The sequence below is a fragment of the Sphaerodactylus townsendi genome, linkage group LG08 (genome assembly GCF_021028975.2).
Source record: "Sphaerodactylus townsendi isolate TG3544 linkage group LG08, MPM_Stown_v2.3, whole genome shotgun sequence".
In the NCBI taxonomy this organism is placed as follows: domain Eukaryota; kingdom Metazoa; phylum Chordata; class Lepidosauria; order Squamata; family Sphaerodactylidae; genus Sphaerodactylus; species Sphaerodactylus townsendi.
The window spans coordinates 72,373,953-72,397,800 of record NC_059432.1 but is presented as its reverse complement, the minus strand read 5'-3'; the positions used below and the strand labels follow the sequence as shown (position 1 = coordinate 72,397,800).

At 41.8% G+C, this 23,848-nt stretch overlaps 1 protein-coding gene across 2 annotated transcripts; it reads right to left on the bottom strand.

The window, feature by feature from the left end:
* Positions 1-6,943: 6,943 nt before the first annotated feature.
* LOC125438148 (galactose-3-O-sulfotransferase 2-like) lies at positions 6,944-23,407 on the bottom strand. 2 transcript variants are annotated; one of them, XM_048506375.1, is made up of 4 exons: positions 23,296-23,407; positions 15,786-15,896; positions 12,247-13,198; positions 6,944-9,052 (listed from the first exon to the last, which is right to left on the bottom strand). In XM_048506375.1, exons 1-4 carry the CDS (start codon positions 23,322-23,324, stop codon positions 8,213-8,215), a joined length of 1,932 nt encoding a protein of 643 aa, XP_048362332.1. In that variant the 5' UTR covers positions 23,325-23,407; the 3' UTR covers positions 6,944-8,212. The 2 variants fall into 2 exon arrangements, with proteins under 2 accessions (XP_048362332.1, XP_048362333.1); XM_048506376.1 differs by lacking the exon at positions 23,296-23,407 and adding an exon at positions 22,108-22,204.
* Positions 23,408-23,848: the final 441 nt, after the last annotated feature.

Below are 23,848 nucleotides of genomic sequence, written 5' to 3'. Positions count from 1 at the left end.
AAAAATTAAAAACATTATAATACACCACATTCTGTGTCACTATGCCAAATGAAAAATAAAACTACTGTAAAAACCATAATGAAATACAATAAAAAAATTAAATGTACCTCACATTAAGCATAACTCAAGGAATACCAAGACAAGTTAGGTCTCAGTACCTATGGAATACTTTTAAGAATGGCTATGTCTTACCTACAGCTGCATGGCACAATTACACTGGAGTTGAGTTGGGATCATATGAACCTGGGGTGTCTTATTCTGATTTCTGCATACACATGGTTCCCTGCTTCTCCCAGGAGCAGAGTTAGTAATGTTCCAGTTTGCTCCACACGACCTGGACTTCTGTATTTGCTTTGGAAGCATTTCTGAGCATGCCCAGTGTCCCACGTTCTAAGCCTGCTAGTGTGAGTTCATCACATCTCAGAAGCTAAGCAGGATCGAACTGGCAAGTATTTGGATAAGAGGCCTCCAAGGAACACCAGGGTTGCAATGCAGAGGAAGGCAATGGCAAACCACCTCTAAATGTCTAAACCACCTCTTATGTGAGAACCCCACCAAAGGTGGTCATAAGTCAGATATGACTTCAAAGCAAAAAAGGTAGAAAAACCTGTTTAAGATTATCTGCAGACCAGCAGAGATGTAATCTGTCCTACTCAGGGGGGGGGGGGGGGGGGTTTTTGCTTTTGCATAAAGATGGAGTTCACTGAAAAATCCTACTGTGTTAACTGAGAAAACATATACATGTTTCATTGTGCATGTACCAGAGTTGTGAGGTAACTGCATTTTATTGATATGCAACAATTGTCATCATGGTATGTTTCATATCTGGAGGGATGTTTTAAACAATGTGTTTTGGAAGCAAACTTGCTCAATATAATTTGTACACCAGCTTGGAAAACAATGAACAATGCATGCAAAGGTAATTTATAGCTTTATGTCCCTATCAGTTGATCTGCATAATTCTCTTTGCAATGCAGAAAACGCAGAGTCTCTCTGTAAACACTGAGGAAGGTAAACGTTAACTTATTAAAGGAGAATGTCTGAGTGCTGAGGTATTCTCCCTTCAGCCAACCAATACAGACGAGAGCCACAGTTCAGAGCTTAGCACTAAGGCTATACTTCTGAGCCTACTGATTTGGAAGCAAGTGCCATTGAGCTCAATTCATCTTACATCTGAGTTAACATGCACAGGACTGTGTTGGCACATCCCTGGAAAGCCAGAATGAATTCTGTCCTATGGATATCAACAGGTCTTAGAAGTATATAATTGTGGCCATATGCCTATTCTGGTACAAAAAGTGACCTTTCAGTCACATTGAACGTGTCCAAATGGTCACTACATAGTAAGTTCCACCACACAAGCTGGGAAAGGAGTCATCAGGACATCATTGCTCACCCAGGTGCCTTGCACATTTGTATGGGCTGTCTTGTCCATTACTATAATGAAGGTGAATAGAATTTCAGCTTTGTTTCTGTCAGCAGCTGCATCCAGTGTAATGTTGATTCTCCTCCATGGCGGACTATATTTGAAAAATGACACAAGTAATGCAAAACCTACTTTATTTGGCAGCTATGATACATCTGTATTTCACATACTGAGACAACTTTTTCTCTCTGCCTCTTAAAAACTGCTCTGGAGTTGGCCTTAGTTGTTTATAACTTTGCAGGCTTAAAAAGACTATGATAAGATAATAGTTTCAATACAGGCTCCTTTCGTAGGGGAAATTTATCTTGTGTGAAGCAGTCCTTCCTAAGCAGTGGGGAAGACAATCCTGGGACAAACTCCTAAAGGCCCAGTCCAATGAGTTTTGAAGTATCTTATTTTTAAAAGTAAATTACATTTTAAAGCAGAGGATATGAATGGAAAAGGTGCTTAGGGCTATACTCCATTCAACAAAAAGAACCAAGTGCGGTCAGTTGTGCTTCTGTGGAAATAGCATGCTTTTGCAGACGAAAATAGACCCAAATGTCTATTACCCACCTTCATCCACCATCGTCACTGCTCACCTACCCACCACTGTTTGCCTACCCTGCTCGTCCGCACCCTGCTCACCCACCCACTAGTCGCTCGGTTCCTCTTCTCCTCACCTAGCAGCTTCAGAGACGCAAACCTATACTTGGTGTTCCACCAGTACCTTGTTGCTGTAGAAGAGTGGCTTCCCCAGCTGGCTCATCTGGGCTCCTTCTTGCTTGCTTCTCCAGTTCTCATGCAAGCCAAGACCACCACTGGTGCCCAAAAGGAGCAAGTTGTCCCCTTGCAGGAGTGCTGAGTTTAGGAGCACTCTGGTCCAGCTGGACTCCACATCCTTCATGCCAATGTTGCTGCTGCCGCCGTGGTGACCTGTTGAGCTGCTCTACAGCCAGAGCCCAGTGGAGCTGCCCTCATAGTCTTCTCCGCTGTGGCTGTGGGGCGTGGCATCTTGATGGGGGAAAGCAATAGTGGTGGCAGGAACAGTGAAGGGCTTGGCACGAAATGGGAGGGGAGCAGCAACCTCCAGGTGCAGAGGGTAGAAGTGGGAAAAAAGAGATGGGGCGGCAGAAGGCACCTCGTTTTCCTCACAGCTCCCACTTAGTAGGAAGTAGAAAGGGCGAGCTGTGGGGGCCACTGTGCTAACTCTCAGCCAGGAGTCTGAGGGACTTCGGGATGGAGAAAGGAAGAGGCGATGGCTTCCTTCAGAGGAGTTCTTGTTTGGAGATTACCCTGAGGGACTCCAGGCACATCCTCAGTTGCTTTCTTTTTATGGTAAAACTTCAAAGAAATCAAAAGAGAGTTCACAGTTCATCCCACACTTTTAGTATGACATTTTAGCTTGAGCTGCTTAAATCACACACAGAGAGACAAGGAAGATTCAGGAAGTGGTGGTGGACGGATATACAAATCTACTTAGATCTTTATGTTGAACAGAGTATAGCTGGAGGTAGATATCTTGGTGTTAAAACAGGACTGGATCTGGAGGGATTGAGGAGGGCTGGTGTCCCAAGTGGTGGGCAGAGTGGGGGTGGCAGAAGGAGTTGGGGAGATGCTCAATTGTTCAGCAGCGGTGGCTCATGATCTCTCTAATTAAGCTGTTAGTAGAAAGTGGGGGAAGTTCAATTACATGGAAGAGATGGCTCATTCAGCATCACACATACCCCATTCTCCTGATTTGGCTGCATGGCAGGAGGCGGGGGAAGGAAGAGGGAGACCTCAGGCTTTGGAAGGAAGTCAAAGCCCTTGGTAAAGCGGAAGTGAAGAGGGGAAGCTAAAGTGAAGAGGGGAAGCTAAAGGCTCCTAAGGAGATGTTCAAAGATGCCTTCTATGCAGTGAGAGACAGACCCCACCCCCCAGGTAACATTCCTAGGCCTTGCTAATCTCTCTCCTTCCTTGGCTGAGACATCCTCCTCCACTCTTCCAGCTGCAGGACTGTCCAATTTCTTGTCTCCTGCCCCCCCTTTCCAGTGGCTGTGGTAGGCTTTGGGCATGCTAGACTTCTGGGGTGGGGCTTAGGGTGACTTCAACAAGGGAGAAGTGTTTTGGGGGCAGGTGATTGTTAATGGTTTATAATGCCTGATACCCTCCTCTTTCCTGCCCCCCTGCCTTGTGCTCTGCTGAGGTACCGCAAACTCTGGAGCATCCTGGAGTAGAATTGGGCAGAGGGGAAGGGGAAGGCTCTTCTCCTGCCCCACGTCTTCTGCTTTAAACCTGGGAGCTGGGTTATGCTTAGCTTTGCCAAAGGCTGGTCGTGGACCTGCCCCTCATCTGATGGGCTTGGCCTTCCCCAAAGAACCCCACTTTGGGAGAGGGAGGGAAAACAAGAATAGAGCATTATGTGCCATCAAATTGCTTCTGACTTATGAATCAATTACCTCTAAAACGTCCTGCAGCTTACCACTCTGCACATGGAGCTGGTAGTCAAACATTATAGATAGATAAAATAATTTAAAAGTGAAATTATTCATTAACAGCTCATAGAGGTCAACATAATTTACTCTATCATTCAAAGAGCTGTTGATTATATATGTTGATTATATATGTATATATAATATGTATGTATGTGTATATGTATGTACAGTGGAACCTCAGTTTTCGTTGGTAATCTGTCCGAAAAGAATTGATGAAAACCGAAACCGATGAAAACCGAGGCAAACTTTTCCATAGGAATCAATGTAAATCCAATTAATCCCATCTAGACACTCCAAAAAACATACCAAAAAGCACATTTTTGGTGAATAAACATAGTGTTTAATGCTGAAAACAGTAACAAGCAATAACACTAGGACCAGCTTAACTAGAACCAATAACACTAGGAGCCAGTGTTCCCAATAGCAGCTGACATCACCCCTTCATTATGGCAAAAACACTACTCTGGAATTCTCTATACCGACCAATTGGAGATTGGACCAAAGCTTCCTAGGCATGAGTCTAGGTCGTAGGACTCTGGGTTGCCTGAATGGGCCCCAGTTAACAGGCAAGAGGTTATTGAATTAATTTACCAACTAAAGCCTGGGAAAGCAGCTGGCCCTGATATCATTGTAGCAGAGATGTTGGAAAACTGATCCAGAACTGGTGGGCTCCTCCAGTAAGCTGGCCTCTATTATTTGGCTAATAATAACATGCATCAACAAATCTTTAATGATCTCCTAAGGACTGGTTAAAGGCTTATCTGTTGTACCCCTCTACAAAAAAGGAGATCCCCTAGTGTCCCTCTAATTATTGGCCTGGGTCAGCCTTTTTTGATCTATCGTGAGGCAAATTTGTATGCTAAACTACTTACTGAAAAAAATTAAAGAGCTGGACAGACCTAAACATCAGCTACTCGGCCCAGAGCAAATTGGGTTTCGTGGCAGGTAATTCCATTCTTCTAGATCACTGTCTAATTCTCCAAACATTCTTGCAAGTAAATACTGTAGGCACAAGTGAAAAGCAAGCTTTATGCTGCTTTTCTAGATTTGAAGGGTGCCTTTGACTCAGTAGGATAGGGAACTTCCTTTATGGTATAAATTAAAATCCCTAAACATGAAACAGAGACTTTTAGCTCTAATTTAAAGCCGCTCCATTACACTCTTAATACAACTTGCCAAATAAGAACTCCAAGAGATGGCACGTTAACAGAATCAATTAAGGTTGTAACAAGTATGGTGTTAAACAAGGCTGCCCACTGGCACCCACAGTCTATTCCTTTGTCTATTTCTTCACCTAACTTCCCTGCAACCTTTAACTAAAATTGATGGCCATCCACCACGCTTAGGTTCCCTTGGCAAATATCTATCATCCTTGCTTCCTATGCAGATGACGCTGTTCTTTTGTCATCTTCCCAAGTAGGCTTAGTAAACGCCTACTAAACTGGCAGTGCAGATTACTGTTGTCATGTAAATAAGCTTGACGCTTCAATTATGGACAAGTCAAAAGTTATGATCTTTGGTAAAAATTCAGGGCGTAAATATAGCTGGAAAGTGAACAACCATGTCCTAGAGCAAGTAAGCTAAAGTTCTTAGGATATCTAGGGCTCCTATTCAGCTACAACCTCCATCTTGGGTCTCCCCTACAGCAAACAAGTAGAGAACAAAGCCAAGGTGAACGCTTGCAGCATTCTCCTCGATTTTTCTATTCTAAAGCGACACCAATTTGTCCCCGCTGCACTGAAAATCTTCAATGCAAAGATAATCCCTCAGCTATTATACACGGAGCCCCAATATGGATTACCCAAATTAAACTCCAACCTTCGAGTCAGTACAGGCATACTTTTTGCGAAGAATTTTAGGGTCACCAAGGTGTGTCCCTTATTGACAATCTCGACGTAGAGAAATCTGGACAAAATAGCATGGAATTGATGGCATGGACAAGAACATTTAAGTACTGGACCCAAATTCATTTTGAGCCCAAACCAAACAGCTTTATACATCAACTCTTATCAGAATCTGCTTCTGTGAAATGGTTGGCTGACATAGATAAGAAACTTAACAACAGGGGCTTAACAGCCAACCAGTTCCAAACTATGTCTGCCATCAGAATTCATAATGAAATTAAATTAAATTAAATCATAATGAAATTAAATTTTAGTTGAAAGAGAGAAACTGGAAATGGTGCAGGAGGGGGGGAAAAGCTGCTCTCCACAGGCCTTGGGAATTGTCCGATCAGACCATTGTGCCAACTATTTGTACATTTTGTGCAATCCCAAACAACGCAGAGCTGCATGACACTTTAGCCTCGTTTTAACGCTTTCCTTGCCTAACGCCATGACTCCCTTGGCAGGTATAATGCTAACACTCCATATGGAGAACAGGTTATGCCAATGTAATATGGCTAATGCGTTGTTGAGACTGTTCAACATGTACTATTGGAATGTCCAATGTACGAGTCGTTACGCTCTATATACATCTGTCCATTGATAGAGAGCTCAAACGATGTCAGGGCTACCATCTACTCATGAATTTTCTACTCAACGGTTCCTGTGATTCCTCGTGATGTGAATAGAATGTTGCGAGTTTTTTGAGGAACTATTTGGTCAGGCGCAATCATTGCCTAAATAGTAGTAACAGCTAAATTATTTTATGTGTGCGTGAATGTTGTGAATGTTCAACATTGTTTTAATGTATTTTAATATTTTAATGTCTCAGTTAGTGGATAAATGCCCCTTTTTACTAACTCTGTAATTTATAATGCCAATAAAGGCTTTGGAATTGGAATTGACTAGGAGCCAGTGGACCAATGTCACACCAGAAAGTTGTCCAAAGAGGTCTGTTTCTGATGCCTCTTTAAGATTTGTCTGAAATAGTGCAAGACATTGTCATTAAACAAGTTGCAGACACAGCCTGCAACAGCTTTGTCTGGGTGATTTTGCTCCACAAACCCCTGCAAATCGATGAAAACCAAGGCAAATCGATGAAAACCGAGACTAATTTTTCACTGAAAGAATCGATGAAAACTGAAGGCAATGAAAACCGAGGTTCCACTGTATGTGTGTGTGTGTGTGTGTATAAAATATGTATATAATATATAGGAAGTATCATTTTGTACTTTTGCCCCCCTTAAAAATTTAGATCTAGCCCTCACTGAAAACTGAGTAATAAATAAATCCTAGAATTCAAATAGCATGCTAAGATTGTTAAGGGGGGATTTTTCAAGACCTCCAGTAACCTCTTTTTCCCCTGTAGGACTTGATATAGAGGCAGAGCCCAGTTGCCAATACAGTAATCCAGTAACAATCTAACTTGCTACGATTTCTCCCAACATTATATTTGTATGGTAAAATAACATTGAAAAATGGGGAAACTGCAGCAGCTGAGATGTATTGCAGTGGCAGGCAGCTAAGGAAACAGTATGGAGAAACAGATGAACATGTGGATTTGGAGTCCCACATATGTTAGAATTAGGGGTGTGCATTTGGCAAAGCTGAACTGAAAGAAATTTGAAAAATACCTTATTGGTACTGGTACTGGTGGCTATTTGAGGGAGCCGGAAAGCAGATCTTGAATCATGCTGAACTTTTCCAGCAGGATTTAAGATGCTTTAAAAAAAAATTTTTTTTAGTTTAATTTTTATTTATTTATTTATTACATTACATTTATACCCCACCTTAAGAATCAAGGCGGCCTATGGGGGGGAATTCCCTCTTCCTCCCCCTCTTCCTCCCGCCCGCTCCCCTTCATTTACTTGCTGATTAGCTGGGTCTTGAAGGTGGCCGGCGGCACAAAGCTGAAGGCTGGGCTTGGCTGAGAGGAGCCAAATGTTCAGCCCTGCATTACTGCCTCTGAACTCCACATGGGTCTCACAGTCAGCAAGCAGCACAGAGCTGAAGCCCAGCATTCAGCTCTGCGCCACCTGTCACCTCTGAAAACCACGTGGAGTTCAGAAGCATCTGGAATTTTTCAGGTTTGGGTTTAATAGACCTGAAAAAAACTGAATATCTGAAAAAGCAAACATCCCCTTATGTGTGGGGACTTGGATTTGTTCACATTTTTGAAAATCTCTGGGTCAAACCCAACCCACAAAATACCAGATGATGATGATGATGATGATGATGATGATGATGATGATGATGATGATGATGATGATGATGATGATGAAATGGTGCACACCCTAGCCAGAATATCTTTTAAGGGCTTTGGCAGTCAGTGAATGGAAAACTCACTCTGGGTATTAGCATGATTTCCAGCTGGTCTTTTATCCTACCACGTTAGCCCTAATGGTTTCTGGATGTAAATCAGAGCCCATTTCATACTGATGTTTGTCTCAAACTGCCCTGCGATTAGATAGTTTAGGCAAGACAGCTGCATTACTGCGCTTCAAAACTTTCTTTGGGAACTGTTTCTTGTACAGGAACTTATTGTATTGAAGTTCAGGTGTCACCATGCGCTGGCACATCCGCCTTGTTGTTTTATCTAGGCTAGGCTTTAAATTGTATCCCATGATTACTGCTTTGCCATACTGCAGTGGTGCCAATGCCTGGTTTTTGATCAGCTGTGGACCTACACTGCCATTTTCTTGAAGGCACATCTTTGCAAGCTGCTCCCGCTTCTGCTGCAGTGTCCTCACTTCATTTTGCATGCGCTCCCTGCCAATGTGCCAGTCTATTTTCTCCCAGAAGGTCTTATTGAAATGCACATAGATTTCCCAGTCAAGCCTGTTCCAGCTCTTTATCTTCTCTGTAGTGCTTTCTGAAAGGGGGGTCTTGGTGCTGTTGTGTCTGCTGTTGAGAGGGAAGAAGGTCACATCATCCAGGTCCCAGCACAAGGTCTCCTTCAGCAGCACCATTGATTCATCAAAGTACTCTGAGATCAGGAGAAGGTCAAATTCTGCCTCAATGGCATGTAGCATGAGCTGGATGTGCTTGGCTGAGAAGTTCCCATTGTGATTATACCCAAAATCAAATGCCATTAAGTTTTTGGCATAATGGCTGTCTGTCAATGATGCGTTGTAAAACTGGGAAGGTTGCTTGAGAAACTCCTCCAAGTCCCTGGCTTTGGAGAATGCAGATGTCCCTTTATAGTAGGTGAATGAAGATTCCATGAGTTGAACAGGATTGCGGAGGATGGAAAAGTAGAAGGTAGAGTTTGGCATGACTTTTGCAACCTGAAATAGGAAGCAGAGGAGAAATCAAATAAATACAATTCTCTGAAGCATAAATGTTACTTAGACAGGAAGTGGGAAGTTTCAAACTATTAGCAGATTTGTACTGTTGAAGGCTTTCATGGCCAGAATCACTGGGGTGCTGTGTGGTTTCCGGGCTGTATGGCCGTGTTCTAGCAGCATTCTCTCCTGACGTTTCGCCTGCATCTGTGGCTGGCATCTTCGGAGGATCTGAAGATTATTATTAGCAGACTTCTTTAAAACTATACTGGCTCAACTAGGAAAGTATGCTAGCTGTGCCTACAATACAATCCTATAGAGACTTCTGAACCCATTGATTCCAGTGGGTTTGGACTAGAGTAATTTGCATAAGATTGCATTGTTAAGTAGTGCTTTTTAAATTTGCCCTTTGTCCTACAGCTGTCATTTCTGCTTCATGGTTTCTCTTGCTGTAGGAGTAAGGAGCCCTCCCTGATCTGATTTTTATTGATTACATTTATTTAATGTATTTATATACTATGGTCTCAATAGGATAAAATTTCTGAGGTGGTGGCAAGGGTAATATCTTAAAATAAAACAAACAATGCAATGTTTTCAAAACAGAATAAAATAGCAGCACAGAGCTTAACCTTTTAAAACTATACCCAATGTATTGAGGAATAGAAAATTAGAGCTGAAACAGCAGCAAAAAACATACAATATACCACCATATACTAAAACAGTACATATGAATAACAAAAATCGAAAAGGAGACTGAGGGCATATGGATCAGTAGCAGAGCATCTGTTCTGTATGTACAGGATTTTTGGTTCTATTCCCAGTATCTCCAATTAAAAAGAGGTAGTGTGAAAAACCTCAACCTGGGGACCCTGGTGTTTTGCTACCATTCACAGTGGACAATGCTGATCTTCAGTGGCCTGATTCAGTGCAATGCAGCCTCATTAGTTCATTAGATAATATCTGGGCTGCATCTTCAATAGTCAAAATCATGTAGATTTTGATGTGGATCAAATGTTTTTCATGGCAACCCCCCCCTTCAAAAGCACTCTGAACTGAAAACTAAGTGGAAGCCAATAGAGTGCTTTCAATACTGGGAAGAAATTACTGTCCGTGTCAGCTAGTAGTCTTGCACACTGTTTAGTACCAACTAAAGTTTCTGAACCAACTTCAAAAATAGCACCATGCAGAATGCATTGCAGTTATCTAACCTAGAGCCAACCAGAGCTTGGGAAATAGTGTTCACATTGTGTTTTTCAAAGAAGGGCTGCAAATGGTATATCCATTTAGATACGTACCTTAACTGAAAAGAATGTCATTGGTACTTTAGTCCAAATCTCTGTAGGGCCCCTCCTAATGGGTTTGAGTAAGTGTTAAACAGCACAAGGAAGAGGAAAATTTGGAGGATTTCATGGTACAAGTGCCAAGAAGTTAAACTTTCACTCTTTTTTACCATCTGTGGAACCATTCAACCAGATAGGGCCAAAACTACCAGGCCATGGGCACACATTGGGCATCTCAGCCTGGCTGATTTTATTGAAAGCTTTGGAAGGGTCCAGTAAAATTAACAGGGTGCATTACTCTCTATTTCCCTTTCAAGGAAGATCGTCCATTAGGTCATCCATTAGGATGATCAAACCAGTTTCTTTTCCAAAACTGGAACTAAAGTTGGAGAAAAATTAATCTCAATAATTAGTCTAACAAAAATAGGAGGTTGATGTCCTTGACCAGTTGAAATGTGAGATGGTAGATGCACCTGTTCCTGATGCATCTGGTTTATTTTCAGCATCCAATTGTTATCCAGCACGATGCTGGTGAGAGAGACATTGGCGCTTTTTTGGCCCAAAGGTCAAAGGATCAAGAGTTACATCCAGTTGCTTATTTGAACAGGAAACATCATTCTCATGAGGTCAGTTATTCTACTGTTGAGAAAGAATGTTTGGCAGGTGTATGGACAACTAATAAACTAAAGCCTTATCTGACCAGCATTAATTTTTTCATTCAGACCAATTATAATCCTCTAGCTTTTCTGGATAAGATTAAAAGAAACAATGCCAGGGTTTTAAGATGGGCATTGAGCTTGCAATATTTTCAGTTTGAGGTGTCACACGTTAAAGGATGAGAAAATGTGGCTCTCATGCTTTGAGTTGTTGTAATGAGTAAATCTGAGTAATTATTTGATTTTCTGATTATCTTAGGGGTATTTCATTGCTTGTGAGCATGAGTTTTCTGCTGCATTACTTTGTTTATTCATCTAATCTTTTTTTCCTTTCCTTTACATTATTACTTCATATATGTAGTAGTGCTTTTCATTTACATAAGAATACAGGAGATATTACTTGTAACACTGTAGATGATGCTTAATATTTGTATATTTTGCTGTAAGCTGTAAATTTTGAGAATGGCCACAAAGTTGCACCTTTTGAGGGGGGCGTTCAAGAGAGAATCCATTTTGAATACTAAGGCCTATAAAATCCTTTTGTCTTTTCTCCTGTGTTAAAAGGTTCAAAACTGCAGGTATTGTAATTAGGCTGAGCTTTTATCTCCTCAAGGTTACTGTGCTTGTTAGAAAGATAGTGTCATCCTCATTCATTTGAGCCAGCTGAAACCAATTGCTTTGAAAATGTTTGAGAAAGTTTGGGTTTGTAAAAGAGGGGCAAACGTAATGTTCTGATTAGAGTGTGCTGTCATTGGTCAATCAATTGTGGTCAGCCTAAATCATAAATTGGTTCATTCAGTGTTAGAAATAATCTCTTTATTTTTCTGACCTGAAATTTTATTGGAACTTTGCACACGTTTTGGAGACAATTACTATTTTCCTATAAGAATTTTACTATGGTATGTATTATGTCTTTTGTTATTTTCTTTGTGTAACTGTTTTGTATCTTGATATACATTTCACTGTTGTTTTAAAACCTGTGTTTTATTACCTTACTTTAATAAAGTAATAAAGTCTTTGACAGTCCCTCACCTTCCTTTGTTGCTTGATATATGTAGATAAATTCACCAGAACTTTAAAGACACACATTCTTTTTCACTTACTTCTTCATACTGCTTACTCCTCCCTGAATAGTCACCTTTTCCTGTTTTTCAACTGCCTCTGTACTTTACTATCTATGAATGGAACCTATTACGTGCTAGAAATTTTGCAGAGAAATAACAGCTCATCTGTGTAATGAAGGAAAACATCTGTCTTTTACCTCTGGCTTAAAGAACCTCATGTGATGACACATAATGTTGAACTGGGACTCCTTGCCTGGAGAAAGTTGCTCCACAACAGCTGCTGTGAAATAATGAGGATAATTCAACTGATGAACACCATTGACTGGCAAGGCAAAGGTGAGGTTGTGAGTCTCACCAAAGCGGAACAAAATGTTCATAACAGTGCTGCTGGCACTCTTGTGTACTTTCAGGAAAACTATGTGAGTCTTGGGTTTGCATGTTGCATCTTGGGAGAAGTTGGTGATATGTGCTCTGATTGTTCTTTCAACCTTTGGAAGGACTGTATTCTCAGGCAGAGGTATCTTTGCTGATGATGCCACTTCAGCTGAGTTTCTGCCTTTGGAGATGTTAAAGGTTTGTGAATTTGTTTTTGTAAAACTGGAAGTGTTGCTTCTGCTGTGGATAGAGGAAGGTGATGTTTTGGTTGGGCTTTGAAATGAGCCATTCACACCAGGGACTTGGTCATCTGCAATTATTTTTGTTACAGATTTGTTCACTTTGATCTGGGAAAGGACAGCTTTTATTGTAGTACCAAGTTTCCTACCAGCTGAAAAGGTCACTTCAGGAGCCCTTGCAGGATTTTTTTTAGTATTCAGGTCTTTCGGTGTGTTTTTTAAATGTAGAATCTCCACTTCTTTATCTTTTACAAAAGGTTTTTGCCAGAACTCTTCTTCACTTCCAAAACTAGTGTCCAGGAGTCTGATTTGGTTTAATGCTGTACTCAGTTTTGTGACAAGTCCCTTTTTCTCAGCAGGGCTGGCCTTGGGCATCAGTGGTTTCACCGTGTTGTTTCCTGAGGTGATGTTGCTTTCCATAGGTTTTGAGAAAAGGTGAGCAGAGTTTGGGTCTCTTTGGTCCTGAAATGAATTCTCATGTGCTCTGCTTTGCTGGAGGGGAAGCTGCTTCAGTTGGCAATCACATTTGCATTTGCTATGAAAGACAAACAAGGGGACCTTCAAATATTGTTGATAAGCATATCTCATGTGTGCCCCACCCATGCCCAAACATGTTGCTACACCTCACAGCCAAAATTAAGAACATAAGAAAAGCCACAATGACTCAGTCCCAGCCCCATCAAGTCCAGCAGTCTGTTCACACAGTGGCCAACCAGGTGCTTCTAAGAAGTCCGTAAACAAGATGACCACAGCAGTATTTTCCTGCCTGTGTTCCACAGCACCTAATATAATAGGCATGCTCCTCTGATAGTGGAGAGAATCTTGACTAGTAACCATAGATAGCCCTGTCCTCCATGAACATGTCCACTCCCCTCTTCAAGTTGGCAGTCCTGACCACATCCTGTAGCAGGGAGTTCAACAATGTACTTCCTTTTGTCTGCTTTGAATCTCTCACTCTTCAACTTCGATAACCCTGTGTTCCACTATTATGAGAGTTGGAGAAAATCCTGTCTCTCTCTCCACATTATGCTAATTTTATAGGCTTTGGCCTTGCCTTTTTTCTAAGGTAAACAGCCCTAAGCATTTTGACTATTGCTCATAGGACAGTTGCTCTTTTCTGCACTTTTTCAAGCTTTGCAGTTTACTTTCTGGTGAGTTAACCAGATCAGTACACAGTATTCCGAGTATGGTCTCACCATAGATTTATATAAGGGCAATATGATAAAAGCAGTTTTATTGTTTAATTTGCCTTTTCCCCATCAGCTGCACACTGGGTTGAAATCTTATCTAGCTATTTACTACCATCCCAAGATTCTTTTCTTGGTCTTTCGCTGCCTGCACAGATCCCATCAGAGTACATGTGAAGTTTGGATTTTTGTCCTACTTTACACTTGCTCATGCTGAATCTCATTTGCCATTTTAATGCCCATTTAGAGAGATCTTTTTGGAGTTCTTCAGAATCAGTTCTGTTTTAATTATTCTAAATAATTTGGTGTCATCTGCAAACATGGCCACCTAATTGTTCACTCCCAGACTCAGGTCATTGGTCGATTCCCCACGGTCAATTAATCACGTGATATTCACGTGAAATATCAAGGTTTCAGCAAGAACTCCCCACTGCTTGAGCGATGAACAGGAATTCATCCCGTTTCTGGCACTCGTTCTCCCCCTTATCCCGTGTCCTGGCAGAACCTGCTTGAAAGTTCAACTTTTCTTCTTAGCACGTTTTCGATCCAGTTTTGAGGGGAGGAACAGGAGTCCAATCTTTGTTTAAAGTTCCCGCTGTGGAGTGTGATGCAAATGTCTAGCAACCAATCAGTGCTTGGCAGGCGCTGAGCGATGCACACGCAGCCTCTTCTGGGTTTTGATTTCGCTGTTGGTCTTGGCGAGTGCGTGCACGAGGAGACATTAGCAGAGGAGAACGAAAAACCGCTCAAACGATTAACCGTTCACCCTTCCAAACAAGCAAAAACCCGCTTAAGCGTCTAAACACTTAAACGTTCATCCTTGCAAACGAGCAAACTTCAGGTTGCAAGTAGCAGGGAAAAATTTCCTGCCCCAAAAAGGTCCCGCCCCAACACGGCACACCAGCCAATCAGGAGAGACCTGCAAAGGAGATTGCGTGGTAGTGGGGATTGCTACATTTCTGGAATCCGAGATAGGTCTACATGTCTTCGCTGAATACCTGCTGTGGTGGGGAGGTTGAAACCCCGATGAAAAGCTGCGGTTTCTTTACAAACTTGGTTTGATCTAGATAGAATTTCCCCATGGGGAATCGACCATTGATAAACAGATTGAAAAGTACTGAGGGACCCTGCTGCTTACATACATACCTCCATTGTAAGAACTGACCATTTATTCCTACCCTTTACTTCCTATATTTTAGCCAGCTCTCAATCTGTAACAGGACTTGTCCTCTTATCGCAAGACTGTGAGGTTTGCTTAGCAATTGGGGACTTTTTGGAAATCTGAATACACAATGTCCACAGGCATTGTCCTATCCACATGCTTATTGACACTTTCAAAAAACTCTACAAGATTACTGAGACAGAATCTTCCTTTGTGGAAGCCGTTTTGGTTTTTGCTCAGCAGAACTTGCCCTTCTATATGTTTGACAATTCTGAACCACATCCCACACGAAGTCTCTGGCAGCACCACTGAGTATTAAATACAAGGTTGAATTTCCTCTGGTTGGTTCTGTTCAAGGGCATAGTCACTGAAGATGTCTATACATTTTACGTCTCTGGCTGGACTGGAGCACTTCCAGGACTACCTGTTCCACAATAATTTACAGTGTTCAGAAATGTTTACTCTTTGTCATGACCAGAACATGTATTTCCCCAGTCAATATGAAGATAGTTGAAATGGTATCATTTCCATTGGTACATTTTTACTTTCCCATTTCTTTTTCCATCTCTAGATCCCATTCAGAATTCTGGTCAAGTGGGTTATCTGATAGTACATATACAGTTTTAGTTTACCCTTTTGGGTCTGGTATCTCAAGTCATAATATTATTTTGGCAGTCTCCAGTGAAAGAATCCATTCCCTGGCTTGACATGGAACACACACATACACACAAAATGGTCTGGGCAATACACTAAATACATCCTCTTGAATTTACCTGGTACACTGGAGATTCTGAACAACTTGGAATATTGCACAGGATAGGAAGACGAGCAAAAGGGCAATCCAGATTCTTGTCATTTGTCTGGTATACATGAGCTTCCACTTCCTATAGCAAAGGGGGAAAAATCAGGCTAACTCAAACTTTGATTTTGTTAGTATTATACGTAGAAACTCCAGTAGTCTGTGGAGCTTCACGTTACAGAACTTGTGAGATGCCAAGTCTTCTTCCTCACCCCCTCGTCTTTAAGTAAAATATTACACCTAGGCAAGGCGAGAGAACCACTCTAAACACCAACAAGATTCAGAGATTGTTACTCTGGGATAGCAATCTCTGCCACAGGGTTTCCTGCACTTGGCTTCTTTTTTGCTGCAGCTTGGCTTTTTAAATGCATCAGTTATTTTGCACGCAGTACCATCTCCAGCTCTCCCAGTTTTTCTTGGAGTTTTCCTGTTTTTTTTTTCCAGAGACCTTTGTAAGTGATTTGAGGAGAGCTAAAAAAACCCAAACCTGAATACAAGGAGCAGTGACTGCCAAATAATACTGCATGTAAGGGAAGGGGGAAAACAATCTACTTAAGAAGCTGAGTTGTGGCAAAAACTCAGTGTGAAAAAGTGTTTCAATTAATACACCTACTTACCACCTTGAGTACTCACAGGTTACTGTGTTTTTCTATAGTACTATGAACACATCAATGAAACAACTCTACTGTGTTCAAACACTAATTTTCTTGTGAGAAGTTGTTGACCTCCACATCTTGCTTGAAGTTGCTGTTTTTCATTCCGCTCACTTTAACTGAATTTAAAATTTGAACATATGCCTTTATATTTTACAGCGTTAAGTCACTGATAATTTGTAGATTTGTCCTATGATCACAAGATCATGGTTTGTTCTAAAACAAGGTTAATGTTTCAGTTTTAGTAAGATGTTGCTGTTCATATTAAAGTTGTTTTAAGCCTTTCCTCATTCTGCTAAGTCATTACCTGTAAACCCAGAAATATTGCAGCAACCTTTGCTTTACTCACAATGAGTACATATGCAAAATATTGTAAAGTATTTGGGCAAAAGCAGAATTAGAGGAATGTCAGATCAGAATCTGCTTTAAATGTGTTTATGAGTAACTGTAAAGTAAAATATTAATAAAGCCAGGAGGAGGGCATGACTGTTGTTCTGTTCCATGCGATGGCTGGTATTTCTCCTCTGACCACTTGCTTGCTGCCCACCAGATGCCTTTGTGGCTTAATATCCTTATCTCATTTAGCTTGCTTGCATTAATGTCATTTAAGCTTGTTCTATGTGAGACATGCACTCATGATGAGTCGATGGGAGACTGTGCTAAGGATGCTGTAGTGTTGCTTGCTTTGAGTAATTCCGCCACCTAAATATGATAAATTTCAGCCTCCAGGGGATCTTCCATACGAACAATACATGAAGCTGCCTCATACTGAATTAGACTCTTAGTCCAACTAGGTTACTATTGTCTACTGGGGTACAAATACCAGTCTGAAAGTGCTCACCACCTTCTTCAAAGATGAAATAGTTGTCAAACATTTTTAATGTCAGAGATGCAAAGTGCCACAAGTCAACCTGGTGTATCTATTTTGGCTTTTCTCCACTATATATCATACCAACATGCAGTCAATAGTGGATCAATCTGTTGCTTTCAAGCTGTGTGTATTTTTTTTTACCTTTAAGTCATCTTAATTTCAGCTATATTCTTACAGTATGGGCCCTCCCAAAATATGATGAAGAATGAATATTTAGAATTGGTGGCTGAAAATATAATCTATGAAAGTTCCAACAAAAGGGAGTTGGGTGGACAACATACTGGGCCTAGGGACAAGGCAGAACTGCACAGAATAAGTGCAAAACTCAGAGGGCGATTTCCCACTGGTGATTAATCCTGGGATAGTCACCCGAAATACCCAGGTTTCCTCGCGATCTCCCCACTGCCGAACTGCAGAACACAGATCAGTCCAGTTTCTGGTGCTCCCTCCCCTTATCACAGGATTTTCCTGGACCTGCTTGTGTATGCACCTTTTTGAAAAAACACTCCAATGGGAGCTAATAGGAGATGGGGGCTACACATTTGAGGGTCCATAACTTTGGCCCCCATGAACCAAACTTCACCAAACCTGGGCGGTATCATTGGGGGTGTGTGTCTCCTACTGATACCACCCAGGTTTTGTGAAGTTTGGTCTAGGGCAGTGGTCTGCAACCTGTGGCTCTCCAGATGTTCATGGACTACAATTCCCATCAGCCCCTGCCAATTGGCCATGCTGACAGGGGCTGATAGGATTTGTAGTCCACGAACATCTGGAGAGCCGCAGGTTGCAGACCCCTGGTCTAGGGGGTCCAAAGCTATGGACTCCCAAAGGGGGTGCCCCCATCCTCCATTGTTTCCAATGGGAGCTAATAGGAGATGGGAGCTACACATTTGAAAGTCCATAACTTTGGCCCCCATGAACCAAACTTCACCAAACCTGGGTGGTATCATCAGGAAAGTCTCCTAAAGCTACTCGGAAATTTTGGTGCTGCTAGCTTAACAATTGCACCCCTGACGGCAAGCACACACACACACACCCAAGGGGCAGGCCTAGACATCTTCACTAGAAACATGCTGCAGTGAGGATGTTGGAACCTGGATGAAAAGGTGCCAATTCTTTTGAAACTGGGTTGTATCTAGATTAAATTTTCAGTGGGAATTCGGCCAGAAACAGGTGAAGTCAGATCTGGAACAAATGTTTAGAGCTGTTTTAATATGAAACCAATGGGCTCAGAAGGGTGTAACATTGCTTGTGATGTCACAATCTTTGTCTGTGTTCCTGATTTAGCCATCTAGTCCCTGTCCTTCTGTACACTCTGTACTTTCCTTTGCCTCCTTTTGTTGAGTTCATGTGGCATTCCAGTGGCATGTGCGGGTGGGTGGGTTGATCTATGAGTAAGATAAGGTAGATTGGACTGCTGATCTTTGAACAGATTAGGGTAGATTTGGTGTTGCTTATTCAAGGCATTTTTTGTATTGTTAATTTAAAAGCCATTAACATGTACACAACACATTGGTAAAAGATAATGAAGGGGAAGTAGAATTGCCAGTGTCCAGGGGACGATACTCCAGGTGCCCTTGACAAGACCTAGATATATGCACATTTCAGTGGATCTTAATACAGATTACAGGATCTAGTTCTTCTTGGTGCAGATTTTTTTATTTTTCCTTTTTAAAAAAATGTAGAATGTATACACAGCCCTACATGTGTGTTTGCTGTAGCTTAGTTGTACAATGAGCTTCTGAGAAAACTACATCTAAGCCCTTCCGTTCAGACGGATAATGTGTATTGGCTCATAATCAGATTTGGAATATTAGCCATCTGTTCTCAGAATTTAAGAAGTATTACTGTTCTCTGTTTTAAACAAAGGTTACCTGTGTATGTGCATATTTCACAATTTGGCTTTGGAAAAAAACTTGGGAAAGTATCTGACAGATCAGTCCTATCTTTGAGTGATGTCTCACTAACAAATCCTTGTGTTCCAGTAGAACATAATTCCATTAAAAAGGATGCTACCATAGTGATAACATTTGTTCCAGGACTCTGCCAGAGTTGAGGGCATTCCAGGGAAGGATGAGGCCTTGGCTGGAGTTCTTTGCTCAAATCAGTCATACACCTAGTGGCGTAGTGTGACACCTGCCAGAAACTTGGGCTGAGCGGAATGTTCTGCAGCTAACTTTGTCACCTCAGAGGAAGGGCTGAGAGGTGGGTTCATAACACTCTGCTCATTTCTTTTGGCTCTGTTTACTACCAGTTCATGATCCTGGAAGACCTGACATACATATCTTATTGCTGCACATGACATCCCCTCTTTTTCACAGTGGCAGCAGAGTAAGGCCAGAGAGCATTGCCCTAACTCAGCTAGGTTATGCTGACAGAGAGCGTGACTGACACAAGGTCACTCAGCTGGCTTCCATAGTATAATAGGGTTTTGAGCCTGGGTCTCTCAGATCCTAGTCTTGACACACTAGCCATTCTATCTCCCTGACAATTTCATAGTCACATCTGATTATTTCATGGTATCATCATGAAGCCACATTAGAACTCGAGAGATGATCACTTGCCCTTGCTGTGCCCTTGTGTCAAGCGAAAAACCTAGGAAAAACAGAACTAAATTTCCAGGTGTAATGAAACTGGGATAACATTTCAGCTTTGCCTAAATTAATTTCCTTGCAGACAATGGAAAGCCCCCAATGGAGAGCCCCCATCTCATATCTCTCTATGTCCACGGCCATAATGGATGCTAGAATTCTGAAAAACTCAGCATATATAAGCCCCAGTCAAAGAGAACTAATATTGTATATGGTGGTGCATGGTGTTACTATGCATCTACATCTAGAGAAAGGGAAGCATACAAGTAGGTACTTTGATGGTGGGTCCCCTGCATAAACCATCATCGTTCAGCTGCCAGGGAGGATATAAAATCTGAAGGGCAAATGAATCAGTCTTAAAATTCTTACAAGGCTTGGCCCCTTCTGCCTCCCCCAGGGTGGGTGGGCCATGACAGGCCTCTTCCCCCTCCTTACTTTTACCCCTAAGGTGAATGAGCCTTTACAAGATGACGCCCCCCATCCCTTCCTTTTCCCCCAGGGTGGGTGGACCAAACTCCACTTTACTACATAGGTAAAGGGAAATAAAGGAGTTGCAAGGGAATGGGAATCCAAGTCTACAAGTATATCTGAATTTCCCCCATCCTTCCTCTCACCCCACACAAAAAATACACGCGTGCGCAGAACACTCCAAAAATCCATGACTGAGTATCTCCCCTTTCCATTGGAATACGGAGAATTGCACTTGCTTAACAACCTTCACTGTTTCAACGGGGGATGCCTTTCCCATAGTGGACATGAGATAAGTTATTCTACTCAAAAGGGATGCCTGTGCATGCCCGCTCTTGTCAGTAAGAATGTTGTATCAGTAAAGGTAATGGTGAATACAGCTAATTTTTAGTGAACATTTCTTCCCACTGATTGCTAGAGGAACTGTAGACAGTGTTCCAACTTAACAAGCACGGAGGTACATATTTATAATGCCTACATTGTAATGCTGCTATTTAGCCCTGGCTTACTGGATCCTAAAAGACGTATCAGTTCTTCCTGTAGCAATTTTATCGCAGGCATAACCACATTCCTCCATTTCAACAAAGCTAAATAATACACTTGCTTCAACATCGGTGAATGGTTTGACCTGGATGGGTGCAGGACAGACTTGTTCAAAAGCAAGTAGAGAGGAGTCCAAGCATAAGGACACTATTCAGAGGCAGCCATTTATCATAACAATGCTGTTGATGTACGCAGGCTTATTTCTCCCTCTTTAACATTAGACATTGAAAAAAAAATCAAATTTCAGTAAGAGAATGTAGGGCCCTTTCTGCACGGCCAAAACAAAGCGGCGTGCAGCTGGGATACACGAGCCCGGTGCAGCCCCAGGCCGTTCGCACGCCTCTGTGTGGGCGACCCCAGAGCTAACACAGGTCACTGATGCACCTTTGCATGGAAGCATGTCTTTTTTGTTTTACCTCCCTCCCCCCGATGCACAGCTATGTAAGCGGGCACACGTTCACCCCCAGAGCCTTGCTGATGCCAGAAGTGCCTGTGTGGCTCCGCAGATGGGAGCTGGGAGGTTAAAAGTGCAGCTGCATAACGCACCTACCACCTGGGGCCATTTGCTTGATCGTGGCTGTGAGGTGCGTTAAAACAAAAGAATCGCACAAATCGCGATTCTTGTAAAATCCGGGTTGGGGGGAAAACGCAGAGCGGACTCACATTAGGAGTGGGATCTGGGCAAAATCCCCCCCCCCCACCTGTGTTTATTGGCCCGTGTGGAAAGGGCCAGAGATAGACTCGGCATGACCTTTATTATACAAATTTCATTTACTGAAAAAAAAATCACAATTCTTGCCTTCCAGTCTTTAAATCAGGGCCCTGTTGTCAACCTATTTGCATGCTGATTTGAAAGTATACAGATTTATATGAAGTCATAATTAAATGGTGCGTTTTGGCATCTCAAAGTGATTTCATGTGGTTATTTGAATGCCAGTGTTGAGGAATCCAAATCCTAGAGCATCCCGTGCTTGAAGACTCTTGTTATTTTTGAATGATCTATGCCTATGCTTATATATTCAGATATGTCATTTTACTATATACAACTTAATAAATAAGTAACTGATGGGAAGGGAAGGCAATCTGCATAAATGAAAGTAGTGATGAAATCTCCCACTGTGTAGTATCTCTACTAAAAATATATGTAGTGGGAACCACATTCTTACATACCTGTTGAGGACCAACCATCTCTCTAACTGCAGTAGGGAGCAGCACAGAAGTTCCCTACCTCTGCACAGAAGTGAGCCGCCTGCAGCCCTGCGGGAGCTTCCTCTGCTGGCGTCCACTCTAGCTACGCAGCACCAATATGGTGTCTGTGCAGCCACGCAGCTCACAGGGGATGTTGCCAGGGGCCCATGAGAAATGGTACTAGGGAGAGTAATAAATGATTGGGGAAACCAAATTTTATCATTCAAAAAAGCTCTCTGGAATTTAAGCATGCCAATTTCTTACTCCTCTCCCCTTTAACTAACTTTAAGTGCTTTCAGCATTCCATGTCTCCTGAAGCGTGCTCACATCTCATCAAGGCATTTTGGTGTCGTTTTCATTTTGGTTAATTTACAAAACCATATTTTTCTGCACTTGAAAACCAGGTATGTAGAAACTCTGTTGACAGGTGCCATGGTTTTGCTGATTTTATGACTAGCACAAACAACTCACTTCAATCAAGAAATACTTTGTTTTTGCTATTCCAGTAGTGGGCTGACTTCAGCATTGTGTGGTCTTTACAAGGATCCCTGTGGTCCACCAACATGTTTCCAGTTTAAAAAGCGAGAAAGCGCATCCAGAGCCTGTCTCAATTCTGAGGATACATTCTTGCTTGAGAATGTAAGAAATGCCTTGCTGGATTAGACCAAATTCAGTATTTTGATAAGAATCCCAGCAACCATTATGTAGGAAGTCATCTGGTAGACATTAGCCATGTCATTCACTGGTAGATCACAATCAATTTTCTTTAAAGAACAGCTGAACAAGATTCAAGGACAAGAAGCATGCCCTGGGATTCTTATTTTATTTGCTGCTACCAATTATCACACCTATCTATCTCAAAGGAACATATTACTGTGCATGTTAAAAACATATCAGGAAAAATGGGTCAATGACATCCACCATACCATTACTATCCTCAATTCTAGCCAACCTTAGATTCACCTATAACTTTCCCTTGAACTAGTAAGAAATCTGAAATACACCCACCTTTTCCTCAATCTACAAACATTTAAATCTTACTTGCAGCTCAGCTCGGCACTCCTGTACACCAGCTGTCAGCAACACAATGATATTTGTGCTACAGACACTTGAAAAGGATTTTGCCAGATTGTTTGTAAAACAATACAATTAGAAAGTTGGAACACTTACTTCATCCAGTATCTTTTGAGTTTGTGCATGATTTGGTTTATGAAGTAAGGAAAGGAACGTAATCCAATGAGATCAGCCCAGGTTGCTTGGAGATACGAAAAAAAGTGTACAGCAAATCTCTTTTGCCTTTCTTAGAGGACCTTATCTGAATAATCCTGCCTACCTGGTCTGTTAAACTCTGTGTGTACAATAGGTATTTCTGACTATGTGCTGGACTTCCGTTAAGTTGACAATAACAATGAACTGCTTGGAATTTGCTGAAATGTTGATGAAGCATCACTAATGGGCAACAACTGCTTTATTGGCTGACTTGGGGCTGAAAAAATTGTAGGCAAACCAGTAAATGTCTCATGTGGAAAGGAGTGTTCACCCTTCCATTTCGGACAGAGCCACTCCAACCACCCTGCTTGGTATTTGACCACCCAGACCTGAACTCTGCATTTCTTTTCTTTTAAAAGACCAGTTGCTCTCTCTTGTACTAATGGAGGAATCAGAAAAAAAATTGAACTTGTGAATCCATAGACATAAGTTTCATATTCTATTTAAAATGTTT